General features: G+C 35.5%; 1 protein-coding gene across 6 annotated transcripts in view; it reads left to right on the top strand.

Annotated features, from left to right (window-relative positions):
* Fancm (FA complementation group M) overlaps positions 1–17,072 on the top strand; it is a 255,915-nt gene that overhangs the window by 193,383 nt on the left and 45,460 nt on the right. For 5 of the 6 annotated variants that reach the window (XM_081735480.1, XM_081735478.1, XM_081735481.1 and 2 more), the window contains 2 exons: positions 7,400–7,849; positions 13,945–14,099. In XM_081735480.1, the coding sequence (XP_081591606.1) occupies positions 7,400–7,849; positions 13,945–14,099 (605 nt within the window). The remainder of the gene's footprint in view (positions 1–7,399; positions 7,850–13,944; positions 14,100–17,072) is intronic. The other variant, XM_081735483.1, reaches the window with a different exon arrangement.

Raw genomic sequence — 17,072 nt, 5'->3', positions numbered from 1 at the left:
AGGCCTACTGCTAGTCAAAGTCTAGATTTTAATACCTCTTTATACCCATCATATACACGCGAGCCCAATTGAGGCAGGTGAGCGTGAGCCCGGGTGAGCGCAAGCCTATTGGAGAGAAGTGAGCGCGAGCCCGAGTGAGTGCGAGCCCAGTTGGGAGAAATGATCGCGAGTTCTAGTGATCGCAAGTCCAGTTGAGACAAGTGAGCGCGAGCCCGGGTGAGTGCAAGCCCAGTGGACAGAAGTGATCGCGAGCCCGAGTGAGTGCGAGCCCAGTTGGGAGAAGTGAGCGCGAGCCCAGCTGGGAGAAGTGATCGCGAGCGCGAGTGAGTGCGAGCCCAGTCGAGAGACATGAGCGCGAGCCCGAGTGAGTGCGAGCTCAGTCGAGAGAGATGAGCGCGAGCGCGAGTGAGCGCGAGCCCAGTTGGGAGAAGTGATCGCGAGCGCTAGTGATCGCGAGTCCAGTTGAGACTGGTGAGCGCGAGCGCGAGTGAGTGCGAGCCCAGTCCAGAGAGATGAGCGCGAGCCCGAGTGAGTGCGAGCTCAGTTGAGAGAAGTGAGCGCGAGCGCGAGTGAGTGCGAGCCCAGTCCAGAGAGATGAGCGCGAGCCCGAGCGAGCCCAGTGGAAAATGGCCACCTTTGGTGCTTACAGCAAACGCTACAGCCCTTGTGGTTAGGTTTTATATACTTTTAGCAGTTGCTTGTTACAGGAACAGTAATCAAATTTTAAAATCCACTTTTCGATATAGAAACAATTTATTTTCACAATTAACGAATATAACTTCAAACACTTAAATATTGAACAAGAAACATATACGTAGTATAACATAATATCAGAAGGGAGCTATGACCTTTTTTAATGTACGCAATATCACCGTTTTCACGTTGCTCATGGTGATTATATTACAAATACCGAAAAGAATGAATTATTTAATTTAGAATAGGTTGTGCCGAATAAATATTCTTTTAACAAACAATACTCTACTTCTACTAGGTAACTAATGGGCAATAAGAATGTGACCTTATGTTGAAACTACTTAAGTATCAAAGCGGTCTAACTAAACAAGAGAAAAAAATCTAAAATAAAGTGATGAAAAACGAAACTTTTTTTACATACGGTCAGATCCTCATTCTCCATTAATTACTTACAAACCCTTAAACACACTTCACTTCATTTTAAATATGTAAATCACCGCAACACTTGTACACTAAGAAAATGTACGTGTTGACACTATAGAATTACCTTCTGCAATATGCAGAATAACTGGCTGCATTATTGAACGTTAATTTCACTAGATGGCAGCACAAGATAGAACTTCTATCAATCACTCTAGTAAACCTGAAATCTTTAGCGAATTTATGAAAGTTCAATGTCTGTAGTCAACTGTCCCATGCAAAACTTTTCTAACATCACTGTTACAGCCCGCGAGGGCCTTAGTACACTTATTTTGTAGACGTGCCTCGTATTTTTCAGAAGTTATGGTGTCTGTTTCTTTGAGATTAATGAAAATATAGTGAACAAAGAAATCTCAAAAATAAGTGATAGAGCATCCATACGTTCCAGATGATCAGTGCTCCTTGTTTTCAAATAAGTAAAGGACCTCCAAAGTGTAGAATTACGGTAAATATCATTACGTTTATACGGTAGCATTGCATGTGGGTAGTATTTTGTATTCCCATCTTTGTTATTTCTTTTCGACATGAATAGTTAGGGATCTATTGACAATCCTTGAAATATATCTTCTCAAGTACTTATGTAGTTAGGTTGAGATGCTTACCCGAATATTCAGAGTTCGTTTTTAAGTAATTCATACTCGTCCGAGCGGTTTCTAAATAGTCCTGTTTTTTTATGGTGTACGCTAAGATTCTTTATCAATATGTTGGCACATATACTTGCTGAAATAAATCACACACTACATACCATTTCCCATTTACATATGCTCTGTATAAGGAGTCAAATGTGTATCGAAACTTTATTATTATTATTATTATTATTATTATTATTATTATTATTATTATTATTATTATTATTATTATTATTATTATTATTATTATTAATAATAATAATAATAATAATAATAATAATAATCAGTTGTGCCACCCAAGCTTTTGGCCCACTGTGTGCGTGGGTTTTCTCGGGGTTCTCTCGTTTCCTCCCACTTTCTTCATTCCACTATTTTACTCATCTCTCATCATCACCGTCTCCTTTAGCCTAACCGGCATAACCGTGGGACGTAAAACTCAAAGATTTCATTTCATTTTTTTTGCTTTTGGCCCACTGTTCACAATATGTTACAATCATCCTTCATTCGAAGCTCTAACTGGTTACTTTTTTTTGGGGGGTGGATTATTGAATTGAAACAATGCAGTGCTTTATTATTAGGATACTGTATGAGTAGGTTTATTGTTCCATTCTCGCGTCTTAACGAAACATTTTGTCATAATTTTTTTCCGCAAACTACAGAGCGTGTCTCTATACACCTGAATTGTCACATATTCAAAGCAACGAGAAAATTATTTTACTCAAAATTTATTTTATATTTTATGGCATAAAAGTACTATGTACAGGGTGTAGCATATACACACACATTTTAACACACATTTTCACAGCAAATGTTGGAAATGTTTCCCCATGAGCCTCCAAACATGCTTGCACACGTTTCTTCTTGTTCTCAAATACTCTCACAAGGTGTTCATGTGGAATGCTATGAGCAAAATCCCGAATAGCTGTTTCGAGTTCTTGTAGCGTGTGGGATTCCCTTTATAAACAGAATTCTTTGCATAAACCTAGATGTAAAAATCCGGAAGAGACAAGTCAGAAGACTGAGGTGGCCACAATCCTTTTAAATTATTCGATCTCCAAAAACCTCTTGCAGTAATCTCATGGATTGGCGAGCTGTATGTGCTGTAGCACCATCTTGTTGTATCCAAGCATTACGAATTTCGTCTTCCGTTAGTTCTCCCATGAACTGGTGAATAGTTTCACAATAACGAGTTGAATCTATTGTTTGTTTGAAAAATATGTGGCCGACTATTCTTCTTCTGGATATTGCAAAATCCACACCCCTACCATCTGGTCATGCAGAGGAATTTCATGTATGACATGTGGGGTTTCTGCACACCACAAACGTGAGTTCTGGGCATTGACGTAACCTGATAAATGGAGCCAGGCCTCATCAATAAAAAAAAAAACATTATACAAAACATCGTCAGACTTGTCCATAACAAACCGTGTAAACCATTCACAATACTGCACTCGTTTTACACTATCGAGAGGAAGTAACTGCTGCACCGCTCTCACCTTATGCGGGATAAAACGCAGTTTCTTACGAACCTTCACATAAAATTTTATTTCATGTGACTTTGAATGCGACTTTGACTTGCCACGATCAGGTGTACAGGGACTTTTTGAACGCTCTGTAGATTGTAATCATTACCTGGAAGCAAATAATAATCCGTAGTGTTGTGTACACACACACACACACACACACACATATATATATATATATATATATATATATATATATATATATATATATAATATACGTGTACGAGGGATCGTTCTTGTCTTGAAATGAAAATATGACGCTGATACACAATAATAGCGATTGACACATTTAGTGCAGCTATCCCATGATAATAAAACATTTTGATTTGTGCTGCAGCTGCTATGACATCATTTTTGTCTCTAAGTTCAGTACTTTCAGATGAAACTTAAGTTCTGGGGAAAGATAATAGTCTGAGGGAGCGAGATTTGGAGAATATGGGTATGGTCAGTGATATTGAACTTCAACATACATAGCTTGTGCATTATGATGATTGCTTTGCAGCAAGAAGAATTCTCTTCCAAGAAGGGGATGGACAGTTTTCCTCGCCTCTTTTCCTTCAACGCGTTATGCAATCTGACCAGCATGTTCACATATCGTTCAGCATTGAGTGTAATCTTTTTCCAGATGTTCACTGAAGTATTACCCTCAGAATCCCTCAAAAATTATACCCATCACTTTTCCTGTTGATTTATCTGTGCGATTTTTATTCGGCCTTGGAAACTTACTATGGCGCCACTTCATAGATTGAGTTTTGGTCTCAGAATCATACACCTATAATGGCGTTTCATCACATTATTTAATAAAACTGGAAGAACTCGCTGATAAACTGCACAACACAGAATTGTTTTAGATGCGGCTATTAGTTACCGAGAAATAAAGTACCACGCACACCCGTACACCTAGAGTAAAACTAAAAGCTCCTGTATGTTCATGCCGGAAACCAAAACTCGCAGTCAGGGGATACGATGCTAATGTAAGTGTCTTCCCAATCTTCCCTTGAGGCACGTAGAGTGGGAAAAGGGTTTCGAGAAAAGGTGTGGTCAAATGTACTGTTGTGATTGGTTGCGCGTTCTAGAAAGGTAAATGGGATTTTGAAGTGTTGCAAGAGTATCGATGATCGTTGAAGCCAGTCAGAAGAGGATTTAGTGTTTCACTAAAAACTCGATGATGTATTTAAGGATGCAATTGAAGTTGAAACAATCGAAACTCCTGGAATGGTGGAAAGTGTGTGATTCGTTATCGTTTTTTCGAAGGTCAAACTAATCTCCAATATCAAACAGATTTGCATCTTGGTTTTGGCATTATTTCGGCGGAGAGAGGTATAGCGATCGTTAAAAAATGATTTTAGGGCAAGTTTTCTGGAAAGCTTTTTTGGTTTCAGATGAAGTAATGAGTGTGATAAGCAAGACTTAGTTTCTGTAAAGAATAAGGCTGAGATTATATTTAGTACTAGTAGTAGAGAATTTAACAGTAGCTTATGACAATTATTTTAGTGTTAATTATAATAATAATAATTTTAGTGACTAATTAAAACCACATTAAAGTACTTATTCTATTAAAACAAACTGCTAACATTAATAGAAACTATGCAGAAAATAATAGAACTATAGAAAAGATTAAACAACTTTGGTTTGAATGCTTTCCAAATATGAATAGTAGCTAATGGAAATAACATATCCGTTAGGACCTTGACAACTGAACTCAAAACATTCCACTCAATTTCGTGTGTACTTTTCCTAAATGTTGAGGCTTTCTAGTGAAATAACTGAACCGAGGGCAGTATGAAAAAAGTAAATTTTCGTTCTAGTCGATAATATTCGTTTTATCTATTGATACTCACGTTTTTTTCTTAATATTTTCTAGAAACTTCATTGGAGTCTGCAGTATATTACTTCATTGTCAATGATAAATAAAAGTTGTCAAACATGCTATGTATTTATTTATTTATTTTGTGAATTGTAATCGTGTAATTGAGTTATTGTTTCTGATCTGCACCTTGATACTCTATACAAAACTTTTAATTGTTGTTTTCATCCTACTGCTCTCATACATTCTACGATGTTAGTAGCTCCTTTTTTGTCGAATATTTGGTTCGCTTGTGCTATTCTAGTTCCCACACATCTTTTACGTCTTCAGTTGTTTTTTTATAAAGAAAAATTCGGATTCTCTCGAGACTTCTGTTTTCTTTCTACTACCAGTAGCGTTTTCTCTACATATCTTATACTACACAGAGTACACAGAGAAACATCGTCACAAATTCACCTACCCTTCTTACACTATATCTCAGACACTCATGTTCATTCCTAGCGATGATAGTAGTAGTAGTAGTAGTAGTAGTAGTAAGTAGTAAGTAGTAGTAGTAATAGTAGTAGTAGTAGTAGTAGAAGCAGGGCCGGATTTAGGCATGGGCCCGGGACCAGGGCGGCAAATTTGGAGGGGCGGCAGATTTTTAAAAATATTTAAAAAATGATAAAACTTGAAAATATATATGTCAGCCTTATGGGGAGACATTCTCAGTAAATTTAATTCTGTAAGTGAAAAGGTTCAATCCCATATTATGGCTGTAGCTACAGTTGTGAGTCTATATACATCTCTCATTACATTTGTGGATGAACTGAATGGTATGTTTAAGTTCTATAAGATGGCTGGTGAGAAAAAACTAAAGGCTGTCCAGATTATTCTTGAAACTGATGGTGAATGCAGAGGAAATAGGCCTAAAAGATTAAGAAAAAGGAAGAAATTCTTTGATGAATCAGAAGAGGAAAAGGAGATAGAAAACCCAGATCATCTTCTGTATAAAATCTTTGTTGTGGTCCTTGACAAGCTTCTTTCCGAAATGAACAAGACAATTGCGGTCTACAATGATTTCTCAGCAGATTTTTCTTCTTAACAAATCTATGCAACTTGAGTGCCGAAGAAGTCACCACAGCAGCGACTTCTCTGCAGGAAGTGTATGCAGTTGACATCGAGGAATCGCTGTTTGTTGTTGAGTGCCTTCACTTAAAAGGACTTTTAGCTCAAGAGAAGTTGGGAAGTGCTGAAGGAATGTCACTATCGCAACTTAACCGATTTCTCGTATCGAAATATCTTCAGAACTTATATCCTAACATAAGTATTTGCCTTAAAGTGCTTTCATATAAACCAGCAACTAACTGTGAGGCGGAAAGATCATTTTCCATACTGTCAAAGATCAAAAACTATTTGAGATCTCTTCCTCAGAAGAGACTGGTAAATCTGACTGTTTTAACTATCAAAAAAAACTTGATTTTGATGTCGTTATTAATGATTTTGCCAATGTGAAAGCAAGACGTAAACAGTCTTGATATACAAAAGTTTCAGAAACGTAATTTTGTAAATTTTTAGGTACAATAATATAACTCTTTATATCATTTAAGATTGTTTTATATTTTGCCGTGTTTTACACCATGTAATGTTGAATAGGTTAGGCAGAAGCCAGATAAGTTTTAATGAATCTACTCCAAATGCTGGCCAGATATAGAAATTAAAATATATTACTTAAAATGAGTAATAAGAAATAAGAACAGCAATAACTAATAATAGTAATAATTATAATTTAGTAGAAAACGTAAAAGTAATATTTTAAGAAGTTTTGGAAAGCATGGGATTGGTGTGGTTAGGGGCGGCAATTTCGCTAGGGCCCATGGGCGCAAAACATTAAAATCCAGCCCTGCGTAGAAGTAGAATTAGAAATAGTAATAGTAGTAAAGAATGATAGTTAAAGAAGGATTGAAGAGCTCGGCTTTATCTTTACTTTATCAGCAGAATAGCTTATAATATTGTAGCTGTGTACTAAAGGTTTGTATTGTGCATGGACTCTGTAGTTGCTTTTACTGAATTACGAATAGATTGTACTTTTGGTATTTACGAATAGTTTGTAGATTATGAATGTAAAGTTTCCAATAGAAGTGGACCCTGTTTGTAATATTAGCAGTAGCGTTAGAACTGCTTGTGAGAACTTTTAGCAAGTAAACAAAAGAAACAGTTTAATTTAGATAAAAGTAGTTGTTGATACGATACAGGATAATAATAGTGTTTCTGTGAACTCTTGGAAGGATACAAATAAGATCAAACTTGGTACTCCAACTGAAGATGAAAGCTTCTTTGAGAGAAAGGACAGGCCCCGAAGGAAGCTTGTTATATCAGAGGAAGACACTAGTAATCTATCTTCGAAATCCGACCATTCTTCAGAATTGGACTGGTTGGACAGACTAGCGGGGTCTCTGTCGGATACTGAAGAAAATGAAGAACAAGAACAAACCAAAGATAAGACAAAAGAAAAGAGAATCGTTGCATGTTCAAAGAAAATTAATGATGGAATCTGGGTTAGCCGTCGTAAAACAGCTATTTTGGAATCTTCTGATGGTCAGTCAGAAACTGATGAGGACTTTTCTACGCCATTCGCAAAGAGAAAAATAAAAGCGATCAACGCAATGTCGAACAAAGAAAATTCTGAAAAAACAAAAAATACGAGGAATCAGAAAATGAAGACAAGACCAAGATCTGTAAGTACAAATAAAATTTACAAATAATTGTAAAGTTTTATCTAATATATTTAATCTACAGAAATATTTTATTTTGTTTGATATAATACAAATGTATTTCAAACAAGTTTGGAGAAAATTACAAAAATTGATCTCTCCACTGTTACTTTTTCCTCCCAATTCAGTGATAAGTTTATATTTCTTTGTCTTTTGATGTCAGGTTGTCTAAAAAGTATTGAGCCTTTAAAGGTCAAATTTCAGAACGCATTTATTGTGATTCGGAAATAACATTATAAAACCGCATATGCACCGTTGTTTTCGATGACCTGCCATTTTTCCGGCAACGTCATAACCCCGTCGCTGCAGAACTTACCAGGTTTCTGGTCATAAAATTGTCACAAATGGTTTTCACAGACCTCTTTTCAAACTAACTCAGCACAATTCAGAGAGCTCTGCAGAGATTGAAACAAATGATAGTCTCGCGGTGCTAGATCCGGCCTATACGGTAGATGTATCAGCCTTACATTAAGCTATCTCAATTCCAGTAGGGTTGTTAAAGATAAATATGCGGTGTGGTGTTATCAGCGTAGTAACTAGTTCCAGCTGTTTCTTTTGAATTGCTATGTTCACTCACGCTAATTGTTGGCAGGAAAGCTCCGAGTGTAATATTCTGCCCAGGGCAGTAGCTCTCGATGCACGATGTCCTTCCAATCTCACCGAACGCACTTCATAACCTTCCTAGGTATCAGTATGGGCTTTGTCACAGATTGGGGAGGTTCTCTGTACTTCGACTACAATCTTTGTTACACATTATTGTCGTAAGTTATTCACTTTTCATCACTCATGACCAGCCGCTACAGAAATGGCTCGAATGACGTTTCAGTCGAGCAAAAGTTTTTGCGTCAAATCATATGGCATCAAAGCGTCGAGCATCTGTTTGTAGCCAGCCTACTCCCAATGGTTTAACACTTTTTGGCGATGGACGTTAAGGTCTTTGGTATTGTCATGACTACTTACATGTCGGTCTTGCTTGACTTTTGCTGTGATTTATAATCAACTGTGACAAACATCTTGAACATCGAAATTTCCTCAACAAAAGCAACTGAATCGTCTTTGGCTGTTACTTTTGATAACGTGTCTTGTTCATAAACAACACAAATTTCTTCAGGACCCTTCGCATCATTTGCGCCTTTATCGAAATAAAATTCTGAAGTGTAACGATGTTCTAGAAAATTTACTCATCTTCACGACACAATACTTACATCTGATTTTAAGAATTCTACCACTTTTTTGCACATTTAGTAGTTAAAACTGTCAGCTATCAAATGATATTAGACCTTACTTGCTGTGACTTGTATATCCTGAGATTTGAAACACTAACACCATCTCGTGCGCAAAAGACTCACTACCTTTTAGACTACCTTATATTATTTTGAACATTGGAACTATATACTACTCGAAAAAGTCAAATTCATGCATTATTGACTGTTAAGGACCGATCATATTCAAAATTTCGAAAAAAAAAAAAAAAGGTTGACTAAATACATTTTGAGAATTTATATCGTTAGTTTAGACTAAAGTATATGTAGCAAATACACAAACTAGTACTGACAATGGAAAATTATCAATATCAAGCGGACGACCTGAGTTGTTCCTCGTCAGGTAAGGATTAGTATTTTGTGTATTTTTCCTCCAAGTTTAGAATTTCGCTGAATGTTAGTTGCGTTTATACTGTACCTTTACGTATAGTTGGCTATTGAATTCTTACATCCATTATCTGTGTGTTTCCAGCAAAATATTGTAATATGGCAAGCTTGTTAGCTCAGTTCTCTGTTCCACACATTGTATAACTGTCTTAATGTTGCTGTCAAAAGCGTGCGTGAGTTGTAATGTAATCATCAATAAAGAGATTGAACCTGGCACTCAGGACTGAAAAATCAACATCTATGCGTTTTCAGTAACAAAAATTGACAATAACCTGAGGGCAATGTACAACAGGGGTTCCCCAATGTTATCAGAAAAGTTTAAAAAAAAAAAAATCTCAAATGATGTGCTAACGAAAGTTATTTTCAAGTGTGGAGTAATAAGAATGGAGGAGAACAAACCTTGCTGGAAGTAATGTAGAGATGTATTGTACAAAATTTATATATGTATCGTATATCTTCAGAAACACCGGAGGACTTGGCAGTTGCACTCGTACAGTACTTTCGTGAACTTGCTTCTACAAACCTCTACTGGATTGGCAGACATCAACACTTCATATTTTCGCACATATCAAAAATTTAACATCTCGCCTTCGATAGTCTCTTGCACGTGTCCATTGAGATATCTTCATGCAGATATTGAGAAATTGTCCATTGGCCAGCGGAACCTATACAGAAGTTAGAATTCCATTCTGGCACTCGTAAGTGTGTTGCGGTACGGCTATTATAGTCCCAAGAATTAGAGACAAAAGTTACGCCTCACAGCACGTAAACTGCGATTGATGACTTAGATTTCCGGCTTTTTATCCGCTGAAGGTGAATATCAGCATTCGTGTCTGTACTCCATCGTGTAAAAGAACGACAAAACGAGATAATTCCAATACATTGCTTTACGAGTGATCCTCTAGCGTTACCATCTACAAAGATTCTGTCAGATGTTCGTGATATAAACCGTTCTAACAAGACCACGTGATTAAGCCCTTTTTTCTTTTTTTTTTTTTTTTTTCCTTTTCCTGTGTATTGATAAGAAAATTTTGAAAGTGTCCTTGTTTCCTGGCCCTCCTATCCTTGGTCGATTTTGGAAGGATGAAAATTTTCCAGTCTTGAAATTGCCGTAGATCAATACAATATATGAATTGCTGATATTACGATTGCCTAACAGTCTGCTAGGCTTTGTAGTTACAAAGTACAAAGTGCAAATGTTTGTGTAAAGTCCCAGCTTAGCTGATAATGAGTTTCTGGTACAGTACGAAGAATGTATGTATTTTTGTGTGTAGCATCAGGTAATTTTATGCACTTTTATCCTTAAGAAATAACTTGTTAAAACATTACAAGAATGTACATTCTTATGTCTTACGGTCTGGCCTAAGCTTAGCATTTTATGTGCTTGTTATTTCCTCAATAACGAATCAAAGGTCCTATCCGGTTGCAATTATGTGAATAGACTTTGGGAGAGATGGCTGAAATTCAGCTCAAATGTAGAAGAGATTATTTAGAATCTATATTAGAAAACCAAATTGTCCTAAAATCGATGGAACATTGTAAAACATCACAAAACATTGACATTAAAGTCAATGAAAAATAATTTCTTCGCGTATCTCAAAAACCAAAAGAGGGAGATAACTGAAATTCAGCTAAAATATGGAACAGACTACACAGATTCTACATTCAAAACAGAAATTTTCCTAAAATGGATGCAACTAAGTCAAAAACACAAAAAACATTAACATGAATGTCAATGGAAAGTGAATTAACAAAAAATGATTCGTCCACATATCTCAAAAATTATAAAAAGGAGATGGCTAATGGAAAGTTTATTGCAAAGACATAATGAAGATCTTAAAAGCAATGTATAACACGTAAGGTAAATATGGATAAGACATCGTTAAAAGTCAAATTGTTTGAATGAAATCAGTAATAATTATAAAGTATATGCATTTTCTTCGAATTACCCAGGGTGCCCCACGCGGAGGTTACGTGCTTGATATATCTCACATCTGAATTTGGAATATCCACACTCGACTTAGGAAGCAACTTGACTTTTGACCTGATCACGTGACCTTATGGCAAACCGCGGAGACCCTTTATGAAGATGAGTATCATGATCGGACTGGCTTTTTACCATATTTAAGACTTCACTAGTCAAGTATTTTAGTTACCGTTAATTGCACTAGTACCATATTTTTACAACTATTTTAGTTATTTTCTTCACGTATGTTGAATAGTAGTGTTAGTAGACGTTAATATGCAGTGTTTAAATAAATAAGAATATTACAGATATCTAGGAGAATGTTTGCAAACTATGTAGGTACTTTTGCTGAATTGTGTAAAATATGTGGAAAGTTTATACCAATGGTCATTAAGTAATGAATATACATACAATCACGGTCAAAACTTCCTTTGGTTATATATTTTTTATCATACATGTATCTTCTAAGAAACATTTGACCGTATTTGTACAATCGCCAGCAAAAATAAACTCCCACCGTTTCGTGTTCTTTCTTAATAACAATAGAACGGTTGGATTGATTTGAATACATTTTTAATTGTACAATGAATGTGTCGCAATTCTTTGTATGTTACCGGAAACCGTATACAGATTGATATTCGTTTCGGAGGGATTTGTTGTGGATGGGGATAAGGGTAGAGGGAGGGGGGTTGAAAGGCACTTTTACTGAAAACTATACAGGTTGAATTTTTTTAACTTGGGACTGGAACATATTTAGAGAAATAAACTTAGGACTGAAAAATATTCAAAATAAAAGGTTAATGTGTTGAAGGAGGAAATTTACCTGTGATAAAATTAGCCCCCGTGGGGTGCGGTGGGGTGCGGTGGGATGCAACTTGGGAAACTTAAATGAGGACCAATTTTTATTGTAGGTTCGGATTTGTTCAACGGGAAAAAATAAGTCAGTTTGTACATTTTTACTATTCGGGATGTGAAAACTATTTTCACTAAGGTTTCTTCATTGGGAGCTCTCACGTTTCATTCCAGAATAAATCTGCAACAAACGGTACCAATCTTTTGTCTTCAACGTTTTGTCCACTCGTGGTAAGTGGCTTGAAAAATGGTTCTACATTCGACGTGAATTCAGATAATTCAGATATGGAAGTGTAGTTAGGTGGAGTCTGTAGTAATAATGCTTGGCTACCAAGCATATTATCGGTTGCCTCTCTCGGTAGTCATGAAACTAGGCAAAACTAGTTCAAAACTTACAAATGAACGCAGTTCAAAATAAATGAAGCAACATAACGAATGCAGTAAAAAATATCAAATTGAATGTGGTATAACCAAAATGTCATATGTAATGCACTTCACATTTTTCTATTTAATTCTATCTATTTAATTTAATTTTCTATTATTAGTTTATTTAATTTAACATTTTTCTCAATTAAACAAGTGAGTGTCAAATATAAAAATTATCGGATAGCCTCGTAAGGTACCATAGGTGTGGACCACAGACATATGTAGCCAATAAAATGCTTGGTAATCAAACTACTGCCGCATGCTGCACCTACTTGCACTGCTACATTTGAATTACCTGAATTTTCCACGCCACCTGTTACAAGTTGAGAAAACTAAAACAAAAGATTGGTAGTATTTATCGCAGATTTATTCTGGAATGAAAAATGACGGGTCCCAATTGAAAAAAACATTAGTGAAATTAGTTTTCATTGATTACAGCGCCGTGTTGTGAATTGAAAAATGTTTTGAATAAAATTTACGTATTTTTCGCCATAGAATCCGTATCTGCAATAAAGAATGGGAGTTTCCATTTAAGTTTTGAAGGTTGCCCCCACTTCGCTCCCAGGGGGCTAATTTTATCATAACTGATTTTACCCCTTCAAAATGTTAACTTTTTATTTCGAACACTTTTGTTGTCCAAATATTTTGCAGTCTCAAGTTTAAAAAGCGCACTCTGTATATAGACGAGTACTAGATAATCCAGTAGTGCATAACAAAATCAAAGCATGCTTTAACAGATATATTTGTATGTAGTATGTCTTCCATAGCAACATTGTATGAAAAGAATGCTGTGTGATATAAGCATTGTATGCGACATAATGTCGGGCCATGATCTTAGGAGTTTGCTGATATAAAAGTCTGACTATAAATGAGAATTGATTTCAGGGTTGATTGATGATTGTAATATAACTCTAACTTGAGTCACATAAACGTTGAAGTACAATCAACTTCGCGTGCGCCTTTAATTGATATAACTGCGTGTTTCATTTCAAACGTGTATTTAACACATATGTTTATTGTTACAATGCATGCGATGGATAAGTTCGTTTTAGTGTAGTGTATACTTTTTTCTCTCCGGATGGGGAAGATGAAAATTGTAACTATTACTTATTGTAAGTGCTGTAGATACCGTGAGTACTTTAGAATGTATTTTTTTCTTTTAATAGAAAAAGAAACTCGGAAGAGAATTCATTGACAGTGAAGCTGAAGTTTCTGATGAGGAAGATGCTGAAAGCGATCAAGAGGATGAAAACAGTGTACTTGATACTTTAGATGAGAGCTTTATTAATGATGGGACCTATACCCAGGAAGATCAGACTGAGTAAGTGAATCTTAAATTTCATATACTTTACTACTAAATCCTGATATTGTAGAGCCTTAGATATTAAATGTTGTTAGAATTATTGACCTTATAGAAATAAGTACTTTAGTTAAGTATATAAGTATTTGACTGACCAATTTGCTGTTGAATTATTGAACTATTTCGCTTCAGATATTGGTTGGAGTAAATAATTTAATTCACTCAATTTCATCGACACGGAAATTTAATCACCTTTTTTTATTTAGTGTGTCCGGTAAGTTCAAGAATAGGGCAGGCTAAACAAGCATTCAATAGGAAAAGTGGCCTGGTAACATCAAAATTGTGTTGCTGGACGTTCGAAAAAGATTTATTAAGACTCTGGTATGGAGCGTGGCGCTTTATGGATCGGAGACGTGGACATTGAGAAAAGCTCCTGCTCCCGCCAAGTAAAATTTGTGGTGGACAAACACCGTGTGCATGGGTTTTCTCGGGATTTCCCGTTTCCTCCCACTTTCTTCATTACACCATTTCATTCATTTCTCATAATCATTGTCTCCTTTAGCCTAACCGGCATAACCGTGGGACGTAAAACTGAAAGATTTCATTTCATTTTCATTGAGAAAAGCTGGAAGTATTTGAAATGTGGTATTGGCGCAGAATGCCGCATATCATGGACCGAAAGGAAAAGAAATGAAGAAGTACTAAAGGAACCTAATGAAGGATGACAGATCATGAAGATAATAGGAAAATGAAGAAATAGCATTCTTGGCCATCTTATTCGGCCTCCGATTGGAGCACGCTGTTGATAGAGGAAAAGGCAGAAGGAAAACCAGGAAGAGGAAGACCAAGGATAGAATATTTAGATGTACTGTAGTTATGAAGAAGAAACCTTATTAAAGTATAAAACAGCTCTTCCAAGGGAGAGAAAAGTTTAAAAATTTCCATGTTGCCGACCAACCTATAGTTGAGGACAAAAAAATGATGATGATTTTAAATAAAAGTGTAATTGACAAATTATTATAAACATGTGAGAGTTCATGTCCTTAAATAACTATAATCATCAACTGATGTCAGTCCATAAGGGGAGATAATGCATATTTTAGTTTTATTGAAGATGATAATAGAGAAAAAGTGTTACAATTCTATACTAATTTAAACAGAGACAAAGAAATATTCAGATTTGTTAAGATTCCTTTATTAATCTTCATCTAAGAATAAATAAAACTTTTAAAAACATTAGTATGTATTAGCTTTAAAGTTATTTCTGGTAACAGCTTTTATAGGCATTCTAATGGAAGAAATTATATTCATGAAAACGATAATGATTGTAGAAGGTTCTTAGGGGCAGCTACTTGGCAACTATATGTATGATTGATATGCGTATCAGTGGTTACCAGAGAAATAAAATTTTAGTATTAATAGAATTACTGTTCGTTTAAGTACGTAGGCTACGGTCTGATCTACTTATCCAAGTACTGTTTTAATTTTAACACGTATGCGAAAGGCGTAAAGGGAAAGTTTCGTACTCAAAATAATATTCGTTTTGTTCGCGAGCAAGAAAGCCTTTATACTGACTTTAATGAACAGGAGCCCTCCCCGCTGGTCTGGCGGCTAGCTTATGTGCCTTTGGTGCACATGTTCTCGGGTTCGATTTCCTGAGGAAGAGCACAAAAATTTAATTTGAGAATAACTTTCATTAATCGTCTGTCTCCTTTAGCCTAAAGGGCATAATCGTGGGACGGTAAACTAAAATTTCGTTTTATTTTCGTTTTTTAATTTTATCGTAAGACATCAAATACTCATAGATTCCCAATGACTAACACGTTCTTTTTTCTTTCTTTTTTCTTTTACTTTTTTTCTTTCTTATGGTTCGATTCCCACGAAACCTTTAAAATTTTTCAGCTTTGACCCAGTATTTTGAAAACATGTAGCGATTTTTGATTATTAAGAAGGTCTGAAATAATAGCATTTAAGTCTATGCTGTTCTGAATAACACTCATTGAAAGTTCGTTGTCTAACAGATCAGAAATTGTCTTCCTATCAATTGTTATATTTTTTCTTGTCCAGTTTATTTTTAGATTTCCTGTAGTAATCTTTCACTACATCCAAAACGAACACTATTTTACTTACTGAATATTCCATTACAATTATTAAATCTGTTCGTTGCGATTAGAATATCTTTTTGAGAAAGCGATTCAGAGGTGTGCGCAATGTGTAATTCAATAGATAGGATGGTATTTGCTACGATTCATCTCGTAGAATCACTGTTGAAGGGTGAGGAACAGAACATAATATGAGGTTTAATTCTGTTCCTTTCGTGCTCTTTTCGACCCAAAAGAAACTGTCAATCTTACTTCGACCGTGGATAGCACTTACATATGCATAGTACCAAAAAGTTTGTTGAAGTTATTTCCAAACATATCTTCTTATTGAAACAATGTATTGCGTCAGTGCAGAAAGGGTCTGTATCCCAAATCTCGATAAGAATTTTTCTTATTTTTTTTAAATTTTTTATTTATTATTTTTAATATGTCCTTATCTTCTTAGCTTATTTGCAACTATTTATCTGATTGTTGCCTGATGAACCAAACACTGTCAATTTAAGTGTAGTATGCTCATAAGTAAATAGTGTAAACTCAAGTGGGAAGCGTATTAGAGATGTTCTGAATTTTTATTCGGGAAAATATAGTATAAACCTTCTATATTTAATCTTCTGTGAGATAATTATATCTCTTTAATTCATATCGAATAACTTGCTGATAGATTTTCGATTAAAATGGAAACTTCAGCTGCAAGTTGGCAGCTGAACTTACTGCTCTAACTGACCTACGTTTGTAGTGTAGATTGTTCTATATGATTCTAGAATTTTCTGGAAGGTTGTTCTCAAAGTGTCATTACTTTTAATTATCACCATCAAGCTTATCTAATTACATTCAGCAGCAAGTTCTTCCATCAAAAAGGATTTTACAACTTTGAAAACTCTTATTGATTTAT

Source organism: Thermobia domestica, chromosome 13, assembly GCF_964235325.1.
Source record: "Thermobia domestica chromosome 13, izTheDome1.hap1.1, whole genome shotgun sequence".
Taxonomy (NCBI): domain Eukaryota; kingdom Metazoa; phylum Arthropoda; class Insecta; order Zygentoma; family Lepismatidae; genus Thermobia; species Thermobia domestica.
This window is presented reverse-complemented; position numbering and strand designations above follow the sequence as displayed.